Here is a 16,141-nt window from a genome sequence, read left to right as displayed (position 1 = left end):
GCGGAGTTTTAAGCCCAGTCCTCGGGTTCTAATCTCTGATTGAGCGGAGCGGGTTCTGGGGCGGGTCCCGCTCTGCTTTTGACAGCTCTCTTTTGCACAGCCGCCTCCGAGTTCAGTGGGTTCGGAAACCTGTGGCCCCATTCTCCGCGCGTCCCCGTCCCCCCGTGGCCCTGGCCCTGGCACCGGCCATGAAGCGCATCTTCTCCTGCTCCAGCTCACAGGTGGCGGTAGGTGCCAAAATCTCTGAGACGACGGGTATGGGGCTGGGGTCCAAGCCCTGTGGGGACAGGAGTCCCGAGTCCCATCTCCATATACCATTGCCTTTACTCTTTATCGGTCTCTCCAGCTCTTCCACTTTCGCAATGCAGCCCGCCAGTCCTGCCTTCCTCAAGACCCTGTCCCTCGGCCTGTGGCTTCCCCGAGGTCCTTTCCCTTGGCCCTTTCTTGTCCTTCTATCATATACACCCTCAACTTCCGATTTGTTTCCTGTAGCCCCTGCCCCTTCCTGAAGGCCCCGTCCTCTACTTTTGCTCTGTCTCCCAGTACCAAACCACCCTCAAGTATCTGCCCTGTCCCCAGCCCCAGCTGAGCCCCAAGTTCCATTCTCTCTCCCAAGTCCTGCTTTACGGTCCCATTTTCCAGCCTTGCCCTGTCCTCACAACCCTGTCCTCCCATATGGTCCTATCCTTGCTGTTTTCTCTCCGCCCAGCGAGGACTCCCAGCCCGGTGCCCACCCCTACCCCTTCTTCAACAGTCTTCTCCGTCCATGCCGCTTCCACTCTCATCCTCTCATCTTTCCTGCTGGCTCATTGCTCCAAACCTCTTTCTAATTGGGGCTCCCGCGACAGCAGCCTTCTCTCTCTCTCCCCTTCAACTTCTGCCCCTCTCTGCCCAATGGTTGTTCAGTTCCACTCCCCCCTTTGCCCCTTTGATCTCTTTCTGCCTGCCCTCTGTGGGTTAATCTTGCAGTCTGGCCAGCCTGACAGGCACTGCCAGAGGAGGCAGAGTTGCCTGGCTGCTCCCCAAGGAACTAGGTAAGTTGCCTGCAGAATCGATCCTGGCCAGTTCACTGCAGTGTCTGGTCATCAGACCGGTTCTTGGGCCAGTCAAGGCCTTCTGCCTGCTTCTCCCCAGCATCCTCCTTCGTTCTCAGCCCTCACGCAGTTGTTAAGGGCTCGTACTCTCTGATTCCTTCGACTGAGTACGGGAAAGGCGATGGTGAGAGAAGAGGAGAGTGGGCTCACTCCGCGAGTTCCTAGTGGAAGTCACTCTGCTTCCCACAGTCTCCCAGATTACAGAAGGTGGTGGCTCAAGGAGGCTATAGATTCTTCTCTCTGAAGATCTCTTATAGAAAAAACCCCATCTGCAGTTGGCATTTTCTGCGGAGAATGGAGTTATGGCTTATTTAGAAGTGAAGTTGCCAACTACCTGTACTAATATCACTTAGCCTAACCTGACCTAGTGATGTCACTCACAAGCAAATGTGAGAAACGCTTAAGCACCCTCTGCATGGGCAGGCCACCGAAGCCTGGAAGCGAGCTATGAGGCAAGAGTGGGAACTGTTGAGGCCTGTCCTTGTCCCACTTACATTTGCTTCTCCTCTTAGTTTCTACATGTCGATCAACAAACCAAAAGGCCTCCACCGAATGACTCCTATCGGTACCCAAAACGGAGGCTACCCAGACTCTGTCTGAACTCACAACAATTTTCTTATTCGCGTGGACTCTTCCTCGATACCGAAAGTCCTCCACATTGCCCTTCCCTCAAGGGTGTGTGTAGTCTGCCTGCTCTTTCGGAATGGGGAAGCTATGTCATTCTTCCTGATTCTCCGATCCTTGGTTCGAGCCTCCTTTCCAAGAGGCTGGATGAGCAATGAGCTGAATGTTGGAATTTGAAAGTATTTCTCTGACCTTCTCTACCTCAACTCTACCCAGGTTTTGCCGTGAAGAATTTTCACCCATTCTAAACTCTTCTTGGTATAAGATTATAGGAAGTAGCATAATAAGATAATAGGAAATAAATTGAGTGGATTCAGAACTCTCCAGCTGGAAAGAAAACTGTTTCCTCAGTCACGATGAAATCATAAAAACCTGGAAAATAGGCCAGTTTCAGCTACAAATTCTTTCTTCATAAAACTTTCCTATACTTCTTATAATAAATTCCTCCATTCCCTGAGTAGCTAACCACTCTGGATGTGTTTATCAGATAAATAGTGTGACAACCTTTTGGGCCACTCCCAAAGCCTGGCTTCCCAGTCACATGGGAAGACTGCCCCTTCCCACCCCTCTCCCACCCTCGGGGGACTGGGGCCAGAGCCCTGCACTCTCAAATTGAGATAAGGACTGAAAGGTCAGCAATCATTTAAAAATTAATATAAATTCTCCAGAATATAGGAAATTCAACAAACAAACAAAACCCAACTTTTGTAATCTCATTTTATTTTAGTCGAGTAGAGGATGCCTTTGGGGGTGTCTTACACATTAGCTGACTCTGCCTATGTAGGAAGTGGACCAGAAAATAGCTTTAAACAGTTGGAACTGGATCAGCTTAGAGGAATGCCAATTGCATTTTAAAACTGGAGTAATTGCAGGGTCCCCCAGGGCAGCCTTTCATTTCTTCATCTGTCTTACAGCCATAGTCATTCTTCCTTGACTGTTAGTGTGCTTACAGTCTTCATAGGAAGCTTATAGGCACACAGCCAGAGATAAGGACAGGCTGCAATTACTTCTACAAAGGCCCCCTAATGTGACTAGAGAAATACAAAGCTTATCCTCGCATTTGAGTCTGCTGATTAATTTGGTGATTGCTCCCTGGAGGCTGTGATGGTAATCCAGTGCCTCTTTTTCAAGGTGCTGGGTGAGCAATGGACTGGATCTTGGAATTTAGAAGCGTCTCTCTGTCTTCTTCTCCTTAGCTCTACAGAAGTTTGGTCACGAAGAATTTCCACCTATTTGAACTTCTCCTTTGTATAACAAGATTATAGAAGTAAATCGGGTGGATTTAGAACTATATAGCTGGAAAGACAAGTATCTACATTGCTAAGAAACAACTTTAGTGTCTACAAGGCCTGGCTGTTAAGCACGGGCCGATATGAGCAAAATCTCTTACTTCCACTCCCATGGATGGAGAATTCTGAGCCTGGGAACATCCAAAATGTGCCCAGCAAGTCTAGGAAGTGTGGGGACTGAAACCAACATTCATCGTACACTTACTATATGACAGACACAGTGCTAAGTGCTTTATATGATGTCATAACATCAGAAAACTGAGGTTCAGAGAAGTCATTACATGTCTACATTCACAAGGATATAAAGGTTTAGAATCGGGATTTTAAGCAGAGGATTTCTCACGGAGGTCAGTCGATGGCAGTGTTCTGTGCTGGAGGTGTTGTTCTGGGTCTCTGCTTTTACCGAGAGTGACCTGCCCCCGGGGAAGAGTGGATGATGTATTCTCACATCTCAGTCAGTTGGTATGTGGAGCAGTCATTTTGCTTATTTTGTCCTTTGAGAATTAACCTGTTTGGAGACTCTTGTGCAGAAAGTTGCTGCTGAGAGTGGTGTCTCTGCCTTGGAGGCAGTCTTAGACTGTTTATTGGGAAATAAGTAAACTATCTTCCATCTTTTGCTAGCAGTGTGGTTTGGTGCTGAGAACTAGGACTGGGCATCAGGTGGCCTAGGTTCTAATCTCAATTTCCCCACCATTCTGTGGTATGAGTCTGGGCAGTTATCTAACCTCAGTGTGCTTCAGTTACTTCTGTCAAGTAGATAAAATAATATCAGCCCTACCTACTTTCCAGGGATGTCGAGAGGCTAACTAAACTAGCACTTGAAAGGCCTATGAGGGATTACAAGTACTGTCCTGGAGAATTACCTCAGAATCTGTCTACCCTAGATAATTTTATGGTTGAGGCATTTAAAACCTTTCCTGTTTTGGCTGAGTAATTCGCCCTGGCTATGTAAACAGTATTTGGAAATGAGTTAGCTGGCTTCCATAGACCCTATTTTTTCCCACCTCCACCCAGAGCCTCTTCCTTGTTGAGATTACACCTCATAAATGCAACGTGCCACCACCAATCCCCGTCACTTCCTGTTTTGTCATAAGGATGCAATACACTCGTAAGGCTCATCGTGGTTTACAGAGATTTTGTATACATTCGTTGATTTAATACTCACAGCGTGATGAGGTAGTTATTATTTCCCACATTTTATAGATGAGGAAAGAGGTTAGAGGTGTTTAATGGCTTACTCGAGGTCACAGAGCTAAAAACGTAGCCGAACCAGGCCCTGAACTCGGGCCAGCTGACAAAATAAATATTCATCAAATGTTTGCATCCCTTCTTCCCTTGCCTCCCCCTCTCTGGATCGAACCAGGCTCGGGTGTTTTATACAGCTCTCTCTTTCACACCCTGTGATACTTCTAATTATTGTAATCGCCCCGCCTCCTGCAAAAAGTCAAGCTGGAATGATAGAACAATGCGTGCCAGGTGTGGCTGTCGTCTGGGACAGCTGCTCCCTGCCAGGAAAGGAGACAGGGTGCGGAGGAGGGGGGCCGCCTCTTGCTGCCTCCTCTAGCCCAGCCAGAGGCCTTCGTTTGCCTGTCGGTGATGCCAGGGAAAGCGAAGAGCAGCCAGGGAAAGGGCAGAGATACGAGATGGGAAAACCGAAACTCTGTGCTCCTCTTCCCGGTTTTGGGGCCCAAAGCCAAGGGGTAGACATGGTATGGCTACGTATTTGAACTGACTGTGCCATGAAGCTAGGTGCCTTGATTTCTCAAATATCTGAAGGCAAAATGCAGAGCTGCATGGGAAGGTGAAAGGCAACGTGAGCCCAGCAAAGGGTGGGTTCAGTTCACTCCAGCAAGACCTAGAGAGTGAGGCTAGGCTCGCTCCGAGTGCACCGAACAATAATCGTGTTAAGGATTAAAAAGACAATTGCAATATTCTGCATTCGGCACTCAAAAATGATCGTTAATTCAGTAGTTTAAGCACCTTTTGGTCCAGGGCTGGCAATAACGGGCAGCAGCACTCAGTGCCATAGGAGTTGGTGACCATTTAACTGGCCCACCTAAGAAGGCTGAAATGATCTAGGCTAAATGACTTGTGGAACATTGAAAGGACCTCAAGGATGTTCCTGGCCCCTTGCTTGGCATCGTCCTAAACACCGCCTCCTTTTCTTTCTCCACTGCACCCCCACCCCCTGTATTGGCACAATTCATGGCTCTGGAACCAGGTGGAGAGATGGAACCGCCGTGATCAGAAGCTGCTGGAAGCAGTGCAGCGGGGGGACGTGGGACGCGTGGCCGCCTTGGCCTCCAGGAAGTCCGCCCGACCCACCAAGCTAGACTCGAACGGCCAGTCCCCGTAAGTAAGTCCTCCTGGCCCCACCCTCGGCATGTGGTTCTTTTGAAAAGCTCCAAACCTGACTATGATATAGGACCAGGAAATGCCTACAACTTCAGCGCTGTCTTTGTGTTAATAAATCTTTACTACATATCTGGCGCTGCACAAAGTGAAGGAAGAAGATACTGTCCCTCGGCTCCACCCAGATGGACAAAACTGACCCCCCCCCAAGAGGACATAAAGCCCATGAAATGAAGAGAAAATTGATACATACACTAGATAGGGTATTTCTTCATCGCATAAGGAGGAAGGTGTGTACGCTTGAGAAATTCAGAATGAAGTGGTTATCGGGAGTCACATGACTAGAAGGAGTGAGCCGGACGAAAGGGATATTACCCCCTGTCTGTGCCCAGGTCGGCCTCCAGCCCTCTGCTCCGCTCCGACTGACTCTTTCTGTGGCACCTTCCGTCTCCTAGGGGTCCTGAGCCTGAGTAGTTATGTGTCCTTGGACACCCCTGCAACAGTCTGAGATTGCTCGAGACCTATAGCTCTTATTCTTGTCTTTACTTCCAGTGTTCCCCGACTTTATGACAGTAGGCCACCTATATCGCCTTCTCTGTCTCAGAAGTCAGGCCAGGGGAGTTTCGTTCTCTGCTTTTGGGACTGAGTTTGGGGTGAGGGAGCATAGCAGGCAGTGCTTATTAAGATTCTCCCGTTCCTCATCCCCTGGTCCCTCATCCTTCTGCCTCTCGGCCTTGATTCTGGCAGGTTTCATCTGGCAGCCTCCAAAGGCCTGACAGAATGTCTGACTATACTGATCGCGAATGGGGCTGACATCAACAGCAAGAATGAGGACGGTGAGTTAGACAGAGCACTGGGCCGCGCTGCTCACTTTTCCCTCTACAGCAGCGGTGGGGGCCGGTGCTGGCCCCTGCTGGGGGTTCCAACTGCAGCCCCCTGCTTCTCGCCTCATAAGTTCTGGCCAGCATCCTTCCAGGGGTTCCCTGCCCCGCAAGCTGGGTATACCTCACCCACTTCCCACCTCCACCCTAAGTACCAGGCACTTGGGAAACAGGAATTTCTGGCCCTGTGTGGCTGAGAGCTTCTCTCTCTAATCTCCCTCTGATTATCTGTGCGTCTCTTGCCTTCCCTCCCTGTGAGTCACCAGCATGCATGGGGCCACCCACCTCCCTCTCCTCTTCTTTCTCTTTCCAGGAAGCACCGCCCTGCACTTGGCCACCATCTCTTGCCAGCCACAATGTGTCAAGGTCCTGCTCCAGGTAAGAGCAATCCCTCGATACTACGCCTGTGAAGGGAGGAAGTGAACCCAGAGTTTCCTCGTTTTTTCTTGACGTCACAAGCAATGTTTGGTCAAATATTCCCTTCTCATCCCCAATAGGAGAGCTGGTAATCATTTACTCATTAATTTACAAACATTTATTTAACATCTGCTATGTGCAGGCACCATGCTTAATGCTGTCCCCGAGGGCAGGTCACATAGCAGAGTTGCAAGGGACTGACTGCTCATCAGTTAATATGCATATACTGAGCTGCAGAGACTAGTTCCTGTGAGCCTGCGCACGCAGAAGGAGGGCAGGGGTTTTCAAATTAAACCCAAATCCTACTGTCTGCTTTTGAGGAGCTGGTAGTCTGGGAGCGCAAAGAAAAATATTCACGTGAAATGGCATGTGGACAATTGATAAATAAGTCTCCAAAAGTACAAAAGGTCTACAAGGCTGAACAAGCCCGATCCCGTCTGATCTCGGAGGCTAAGCAGGGTCGGGCCTGGTTAGTACTTGGATGGGAGACCACCTAGGAAGACCAGGTGCTGTAGGCGTAAAAACAAACAAACAAACAAACAAACAAATAAATAAATAAAATAAGGGATTGTAAGCTGACAAGGTCCTTGCAATCTGTGAGGTCAACCAAGGGTTGCCTCGCCTAAAAAAAAAAAAAGTACAAAAGGCACAGTTCAACAGGCCATTGGGCAAGTGACTGTCCTGCGTTTGCTCCTCTCAGCTCTTTCCAAGTTCCCCAGTTATGATCCTAGAGTACCAGTCATGAACTCAGGTGTTATTTTCCCTAGCTTGTTTATTTATCTATAATCTGGTTTTTCTTAGGCCCTAGGTTTAAGAACCAGGGCTGAAATTCAAGGCCGCCTACCATCTGCAAGAAATGAATTGCACTTGCCTAGTAGTTGGCCAAAGCCGTGGTCCTCCCACGTTTCCTCATAGTAATACGGAAGTTGGTTACTCAACGGTGGGTATGGGATGGAGACATTAACACCATGCTCCGTGCTGCTTCCCTTGGTGGCTGTTTGCAGCATGGTGCCAACGAAGATGCTGTGGATGCGGAAAATCGTAGTCCGTTGCACTGGGCAGGTGTGTGTCAGGGGACCGGTGAGAAAGAGGGATGCAGGGACCATAGGGCGGGAAGGGAGGGGAGGGTGACATCTGCTGGGAAGGGCAGGCCAGGGCCGGCTGCTTCAATGGTCGCAGAGGATGTTGGGTCACGGTCTGACTAGGTGTCCTTCCTGCTTCCCCTTAACCTAATTGTCCCTCAACCCTCCCCAGCCTCCTCTGGCTGTGCCTCCAGTGTGCTCCTGTTGTGTGACCACGAAGCCTTCCTGGACGTCCTGGATAATGTGAGTGTGAGCTGGGCGGCTGGGCAGTGCCCTACACCGGGAGGCCCCTGCTCTCTCTGAGCCTGACTGGCCAAGCTCAGTGACCTAGGGTTGTGCAGCGCCACCTCCTCTTCCTCCTCCCTCTGCCCCTCCCCCTCTTCCTCTCAGAGCAGTTAAGCCTTACCTTCTGGAGAGCTTCTAACCCTTTGAAAAGGAGTATTTAGCCCGGACCCGGGCTTTTTTCCCGGAGAGGTGCAGGGAGAAGGGTGTCGGTAGAACCGTGTCAAACGCTGGCTCCCCCTGGCTTCTCACGGAGCTTCTTTCCTCAATCTGTGCAGGACGGACGGACACCCCTTATGGTTGCCTCGCTGGGTGCTCACGCAGCCATCTGCTCACAGCTGCTGCAGAGAGGGGCCCGAGTCAATGTCACAGACAAAGATGACAAGTGAGCCTTTCCCTTCTTCCTACCCCAAATCCAGACCCTGACCAACCTAGAAGGGAGCCGCAGGGCAAGGTGTGTGTGTGTGTGTGTGTGTGTGTGTGTTAGCGCACGTGTGCGTGCGCGCGCTGGGGAAGAAGGCAGGTTGGTCCTTTTTTCCAACAAAGAATTTATGCAGAACCTTAATACATAAAGCAGAGGAAAATGGAGCCCTTCCAACTGGCCCCCTGCTTTCTGATGCTGCAGCTCCAAGGGATGACATGTGAAAAGTTCTGGTCTGGCCTGATGCTTTGTCGCTGGCTGGTGTTGGTCTGTGGTTCTCCTGCCCACACGGAGGGAGAGGTGACCTCGTGAGTGGAATTTCTGGAGCTAGGATTCCTGGATTCCACGGGGAACGCCTGTGCTCAGATTCGTCCCAACCCACAGATCGGCCCTGATCCTGGCCTGTGAGAAAGGCAGTGCCGAGGTGGCTGAACTGCTCCTGAGCCACGGAGCCGACGTGGGGGCGGTGGACAGCATGGGGCACGATGCTTTGTACTACGGTACGCGCACGCAGGACAAGGCGCTGTGGAAGCTGCTGCAGCAGGCCCTGAGCCGCCGGCGGCGGGGAGGTAAAGCCAGTCCCTTTTGTGACTTCAAGGTTCTCCTTGATAACCTTAGATTCAAAGAAGTTCCCCAGAATCCCATGTGTTCCCATGGACATAATTCATCTGACAAATAATTGTCAGTTTAGTTGAGGGTTTACTTATTTATTGCTGCTACCATGAGATGACCCCACATTCCCAAAAGCATGGTCACGAAGTCCCTAGCGAAGCCTCGTCTCCCACCGAAGGCGACTCTGACCAGTATTACCGCCAGCATTTCTGAATTGTAATTGGACGTCTCTTTGTGTGATTTGGGTGTCAATCTCTCTCTCCCCTAGTTGACGGTAAACCCCTCAGATGACCAGCCATTTCTGTTTTGCTCATCATTAATATCCCGGTGCCTGTAACGGTGCCTGGCACGTTGTCCAATGAGTGAGTGAACAAAATAAATGAGCGGGCACATCTCTGAGATAGGGAACCGAGGTTGCCAGGTAGTTAGGGACACACCGACTGCTGGCACCAGGAAGACATGTGTGGCCGGAGTTATGACACTGTGGGGCCACTCCTCTCAGAGGGTCTGAAGACATAGTGTGGGCTAGAGGCACCTGGGGTCTGTCTCTGCTCTCATTTCCCCATGTCTTTTTATACAGGTCAGGGGCTAGCTCAACACCCGGATGTTGCATCTAAGGTAGGCCCCTAAGCACCTCCCCTTCCGATCCACCCCAGGCCACCCACTGGGCTCTCCCAGGCAGTGCCGCATGGGATGTCAGGACACTCTAGGAGAAGAAAGGCCCAGCTGGGGCCGGGAGAGGTGCCCGGCTTTCCTCCACTGTTCTGTTTCCTACACAGGCCCCTCCATCTGAGCCTCAGGTGGGTTCTCCACCTAAGAACTCATGGAAAGCAGAGCCCGAGGAGGAGCAGGAGGATGAGGAGGACGAAGCCCCATGCTCAGACGAGTGGAGGTGGAAGTATGAGGAGGAGCGGCGGAAAGTTTCTAAGCTGGAGCAGGAGCTCGGGCGAAAGGAAGAAGAGTGTCAGGCTCAAGCAGCAGCCTACCTGGGCCTGGAGAACCAGATTCGCGAGCAGGTGCAGGAGCTGGGGCTCCTGTTATCCCAGGAGCTCGGAGCTCCAGGAGGGCAGGGCTCCACTCTCCGGCCTGGAGGAGATGGCATGGAGCAGGGTTGTCCCCTGGACCTGCTGGCTGAGCGCATACAAGAGCTAAAGAAGCAGCAGCGGGCAGCAGCCGCGGGTGCAGCAAACCTGGTATTGGCTCCTGAGAAGGCTGAGGATTCGGCCCCAGGGGAGGTCCCTTATAAAGCCCACGGAAGGTCCCAACCAGAAGAACAGAGGCCACTCCAGAGCCCAAGGTCAGAGACCGTGGGGAACATCACAGGTCAACAACTGCCTGCCAACGGTGGAGAGGCCCTGGGCCCTGATCATACTGAGCAGCTGCTTGCTGGCCAGAAGGAGAGGCCCCGGGCCCCAGGGGCCAGACCAACAGGCACAGTGGTTGAGCCAATGGGCACAGCAGCCACGCCCCAGCTCCTGCTACAGCTGAGGGAGGAACTGGCTGCAGTGTGGCGGGAAAAGGATGCTGCCTGGGGCGCTTTGTCCAGACCGGTCCTGGAAGGAGCTCTGGGCACACCCCAGGCTGAGGCTGCAGCAGCTGCCTGGGAGAAGATGGAGGCCAGGTTGGAGCAGGTGCTGGTGAGGCTGGATCGGGCAAAGGCGGGACTACAGGAAACACCTGAGGCCCCTGCCCAGGAGCCCAAAGAGGGAGCCCCAAAGGTGGGCCCAGAGACCATCACCAAAGAGGATGAAGGGAGGGAGCAAAGGGTTCCGGGTGCCCGCGGGGAGCCTCTCGGTGCCCCTGGTGGGGAACAGATGCCAGGAGGAGGCCCGGCAAAGGGACCGCTGGAGAAGGAGGTGTCGGCACTGAGACTGAGCAACAGCAACTTGCTGGAGGAGCTGGGGACGCTGGGGCGCGAGCGGCAGCGGTTGCAGGGGGAGCTGCAGTCCCTGAGCCAGCGGCTGCAGCGGGAGTTTGTGCCCAAGCCAGAGGCGCAGGTCCAGCTCCAGCAGTTGCGGCGGAGTGTGGGGCTGCTGACCGACGAACTGGCCATGGAGAAGGAGGCCACCGAGAAGCTGCGGAAGCGCCTGGCGTCCCAGAGCAGTGGCCTCCGAGGGCTGTGGGACTGCCTGCCCCCAGACCTGGTGGGCAAAGGAAGTGCCGGGGGCCCAGCCACCCAGCCCTTGGAGGAGCTGCAGGCCTGCATCAGCACCCTGGTGGCCAGGCACCGTGAGGCCCAGCAGGTGCTGGCTCGGCTGGAGGAGGAAAACCAGCGGCTGCGGGGGTCCCCCGCCCAACGTGGGGAGCCAGGCGCCTCGTCCAAGGTCCCAGCCTGCCCCGAAGTGGCCGCTTTGGAGCAAGACCTGGGGAAGCTGGAGGAAGAGCTGCGGGCCGTTCAGGCCACGATGAGCGGGAAGAGCCAGGAGATCGGGAAGCTGAAGAAGCTGCTCTACCAGGCCACCGAGGAGGTGGCCGAGCTGAGGGCCCGGGAGGCGGCCAGCCTGCGGCAGCACGAGAAAACTCGAGGCTCGCTGGTGGCCCAGGCCCAAGCGTGGGGCCAGGAGCTGAAGGCTCTGCTGGAAAAGTATAACACCGCCTGCAGGGAGATGGGCCGGCTGCGGGAGGCCGTGGCGGAGGAGCGCCGCAGGAGCGGCAACCTGGCGGCCAGGGCCGCGGAGCAGGAGCGCCAGGCGGGCGAGATGCGCGGGCGCTCGGAGCAGTTCGAGAAAACCGCTGAGCTGCTCAGAGAGAAGACGGAGCACCTGCTGGGGGCTTGCCGGGACAAGGAGGTCAAGGTGAGCAGCCGGGCAGCGGCGGGGAGCCACGAGGAACGCTTCTGTGCGTTTAGGGGTTTGCTCACCTGCATCTACCTTCGGTTCGTCGGATTAATGCACCCCCCCACCCCAAACAGGACACCAATCATCTGCAAAGACCACACCATGTTTTCTGGGTCTGAGGGGGTTTGGGGTTGAGAATGGAGGCGAGATACGTATAGAAGAGAGAAGGGGACTTAGGTATTAAAATTCGGGACTCTGGGTTCAGAAGCGGAGTGGGCGGGGCTGCCACTGGTGGGGTGCTATAGTTTCTTAGCCTTTCGACTTAAATATTCTATTAGCCTGAGAAGAGGTCTGATAATGTGGCGGGTTGCTGTGGTTTCGTGAGGGTTCTGAGGAGATGACTCAAGGGCTGTCTGATGAAGAAAAGTAGACGAGATGATACCCCTCTTCGCCCCTCCCACTTCAGAGTACCGTTCTACAAAAGCTTTCCTCTGCCGAAGGGGGTGCAAGGGGGTGCCCATGCAAAGAAAAAAGGTTTGACCACCGCGGTGTTAGATGCTCGAGTTTCCTAATGATTGCTCCAAAAGCGAGTGTAAATCTACATGTATCTAGGTGCTGTGTCTTATGAATTTAAAAAAAAAAAAATCAATTTGCAAACGAATTTAGTAATCCTAGAACTTCTCGTGAAATGAATGAAGTCAGACTTATTAAAATTTGCATACATGATCAAGTTTAAAATGACTCAAAACTGTAGGGAGTATACAATTTAGATACTAGGGTGCCTGAAAAAAAAGGGATGTTATACAGAATAGGAATCAGTGTGGGGCGAGGCTAATTAAAGATGGAGTTTGTGTTGGTGTCGAAGGAGAAGATGAAAGAAGACAAATGGGCAGAAGAAAACAGCGTGGTGGTCTCTAGACTGAGATCATCTGGGTTCGAATTTCAGTTTCCAAACTTAGTGATCGATCTTCTAAGCCTCTGAGTCTCTAAGCTTCCATTTTTTTAATCTAAAAAAAAAAAAGATAATGATAGGATTGTTGTGAGGATTATGTAAAATATTATATTGAAATTACTCAGAATAATTTTTCAAAACCGGTAAGTACTCAATCGAAGTTATTATTCTTACTGCCACCATTTCTACTGCTGCTGGTTATCATTCACCACAATCGTGCCTCAGCCTCACAAACCACAGAAGCTCATTTCTATTTCCCTCCGTGGTCAACAGTCAGAAGTAAGTTGGGATCTAATAAAGAGTGAAGAGAACGGACCAGGAATTCAAAGAGATTTTGGTCCAAACCATGATTTCCTCGGTTATTAGCTGTATGATTTCGACCAAGCACTTAACTCAGGCTCCATAACCACAAAATGTGAATAATGATACTTCCCGCAGAGAAGTACTTGTCGTAACAGAAGTAGAGCTGTTTGGAGTATTAAAAGAGACGAGGTGTGTCAAAGCATCTGGCACATGTTAAATCCCGATAACGGGAAGTCAGCCTTGCTCCTGGTTGGCGGTGGAGTGAGAAATGACTCGGGTCTTCTGGTTCCCTTTCTCTCCTCTTGGCTTCAGATCAAGGAATTGTTGAAGAAGCTGGAGCAGCTTTCAGAGGAAGTCCTAGCAGTTCGAGGAGAAAATGCTCGCCTTGCCCTGCAGCTGCAGGTACATTTTGGCCCACAGGGAGATGGACACCGCTAGAGAAGAGGGTGGGCGGTGGAAGTTATGTCTATGCGAGAGAGATCCTGGGAATTGCAGAGGCCTGGCTGGGCAGTGGTCCAGGCTGGGCCTGTGATGGACCAAGGGAGCCTACCTGGCCCAGCTGACCCCTCCATTCTATTGTTCCTCATGCTTGGGGGATCAGGGTGAGTGTGGGAGGCTGGGCATAAAACTCCCATTGATGCTCACTCCCAGGATTCCCAGAAGAACCACGAAGAGGTCATCTCCACCTATAGGAACCACCTGCTGAATGCTGCTCAGGTGAGCATGGGGGGAGGGAGAGAACGAGAGAGCTGGGCAGAGGGTAGTGCATTTGGGGTCCCTTCTCTTACCTGTACATACTTGTCATTTCTCAGAAGGCTGGAATTTAGATGTTCTGGTGCCAGGTCTCTGGACCTTATGAGGTAGATCAAGGGAAGTTGTGCAGAGTGTGAGGGGAGGAGGTGTTTGCCCCTCCTTTTCAATCCCTAGATCTACTCTAAGGCTTTTTCTTGTCCCTTTAACTCTTTCTCAGTTCCCTCCCAAGCCGGCTTATCCCTCACCAAGGAAGAACAGGTGGGTGGTTGCTCCTTTATTAGGAATAATAATAACTACAATGAATCGAACACTTGTGTACCAGGTGCTTTGCTTCGTATGCATAGTCGTAACCCTCACAGCAATCCTGAAGAGCAGACGTCCTCATCTTCCTTATAAAGATTAGGAAACGGCCATGGAGAAGTTAAATACTGTAAGCGAGGGCTCACACTAAACAGCATTCCACCATACCACAGAGTCTCTCCCTCGCCTGTCTCCACCCATGTTCTATTCTTCATTTCCGGTTTCTTTCTTTCCTGCCACCTACAGGGCTACATGGAACAAGACGTGTACAATATCCTACTGCGAATCCTCAGCATTCAGGAGTGAGGCGGCCTGGGCCCTGAGGGGCTGGGGTTTCTCCCTTGTGAGTTGTGGTTTGAGGGTGATGAGGGAAGGAGCTTGGAGAAAGGCCTTGGGAAAGGAGGTTAAGGATGAGCATTGGAGTCCCTTTTGGGGGAACCCCGTACAGCATAGAGTATTTGAAGTGAGGTTGATTGAGAAGCCACGTATGGAGAATCGCTGAGTCAGGGGTCAGTGAGCAGGTAGCTTCTAGGAGGCTGGCGTGGGAGGGAGACTGCGAAAGAGAGCTGGGCGACTCTTCTGGGGTCTGGGGTAGAGCACAGAGCCGTTTCCTGGGGTGGGACTCTACAAACTCCGGAATCTCTCCTTCAGCCTACACCATTCACCCAAAGAGTAGTCATCCCCCATTCTGCTCTCTTACCCTGTGCTGGTGGCCATTTTCTCCAGTCCAGATAGGCGGGATCCCCTTTAGCATCCTGGCATGTGTGGGAAGGGACTGAGGATGTGGAAGTGTGTGCAATTCCTTCTTAAATTTCTTCTTTCAGGAAATACGAGCATCCTGGCTGCCAGAGGCTTCATTGGGCTGTGGTGGGTGGGGGTTTGGCCACCAGGGATAGTGTGGGTGGGGCTTCATCTGACATTATGGACCCCAGACCTGAGGACCTGAACCCTGGAATCAGCGTGGGTACGGCCAGGGGAGGTATGGATGGAAGCCAGATCTGTGGAAAATAACGCGGGAGGCAGAATGGTATTGGGTTATCATTATTTTTTTTCCGTTTAAAGGGGAGTGGAGGAAAGAATCTTTTTCATTCCTTTTTGATCACAAATGGCCCCATAAGTCAGCAGCTTTCAAACTGTGACTATGATCCATAGTAAGAAATACATTTTACATCCTGTGTGTACATATCTGAAATAGTAAGTGCCCTTACTATTTCTATTCTAGTCTATTCTCTGCTATGATATGCCACTGGAAAAAAAAAATATTGGTCAAAATACATCCACTAATGGGTCAAGACCCACAGATTGAAAAACAACCTTCTGTGAAAATGGGGATTGAAATTCTTCCTTTCTCTTTCTCAAATCTGTCTCTTACCGACAGACACAACTCTAATAATTTTTCTCTACTTTGGGACTCCTGAGTCCACTATCTTTTTTTTAGGGAGGTGAAATTGAGACGGATTTTGAGATGTACAATCTAAAATATTCTTTCGTGTATTAAACCGTGTGTTTAGATTTGAAGCACATGGTCTCGTGTGGTCAGTGTTCTTTGCCCCAGGTGCAAAGGGGGATGAAAAGTCTGATTCCTGGGAAAGGGATGCAGGGTTACTCAGAGTTGGCTTCTTCCCTCCAGTTCTGTTCAGAATGAAAAAAAAAATGTATCTCTCTTGGCCATTTCCCATGGGTGTCCGCCCCTTCCTGTCTGTTCACCAGCTAAACTGCTAGGTGAAAAGGAGGCAGTGAAGCACTCCAAAATCTCGGATTTCGGTTTGGTGGCCCAGACGCCGGTCCCTCCCCATTCTTTCTCTCAGCCCGCACCCTGCTGGGTTAGGCTGGGTCAGCCAGCAGCGGTTTGGCGGTAAAGAGACTGAACCGGGTTGAGAGAAGAGTGGGGAGGGGCTTCCGGGGAACACACAGGGCTGCGGAGTCTGGTTCCAGGGTTTGGCCAGGAAGAGAGCACCTATGTCCATCAGGTCCTAGAGAAGACGAGGGTCAGCACTGGGGT

General features: G+C 51.7%; 1 protein-coding gene across 1 annotated transcript; it reads left to right on the top strand.

The window, feature by feature from the left end:
• Positions 1 to 10: 10 nt before the first annotated feature.
• On the top strand, positions 11 to 15,657 carry ANKRD35 (ankyrin repeat domain 35). Its single transcript, XM_039841408.1, has 14 exons — positions 11 to 227; positions 5,229 to 5,359; positions 6,107 to 6,195; positions 6,554 to 6,618; positions 7,662 to 7,719; positions 7,912 to 7,982; positions 8,300 to 8,406; positions 8,827 to 9,011; positions 9,635 to 9,672; positions 9,834 to 11,849; positions 13,399 to 13,488; positions 13,738 to 13,803; positions 14,386 to 14,482; positions 14,964 to 15,657. Exons 1-13 carry the CDS (start codon positions 189 to 191, stop codon positions 14,443 to 14,445), a joined length of 3,015 nt encoding a protein of 1,004 aa, XP_039697342.1. The 5' UTR covers positions 11 to 188; the 3' UTR covers positions 14,446 to 14,482; positions 14,964 to 15,657.
• Positions 15,658 to 16,141: the final 484 nt, after the last annotated feature.

This window comes from Pteropus medius, unplaced genomic scaffold (genome assembly GCF_902729225.1).
Source record: "Pteropus medius unplaced genomic scaffold, Ma_sr-lr_union100, whole genome shotgun sequence".
NCBI lineage: Eukaryota > Metazoa > Chordata > Mammalia > Chiroptera > Pteropodidae > Pteropus > Pteropus medius.
This window is presented reverse-complemented; position numbering and strand designations above follow the sequence as displayed.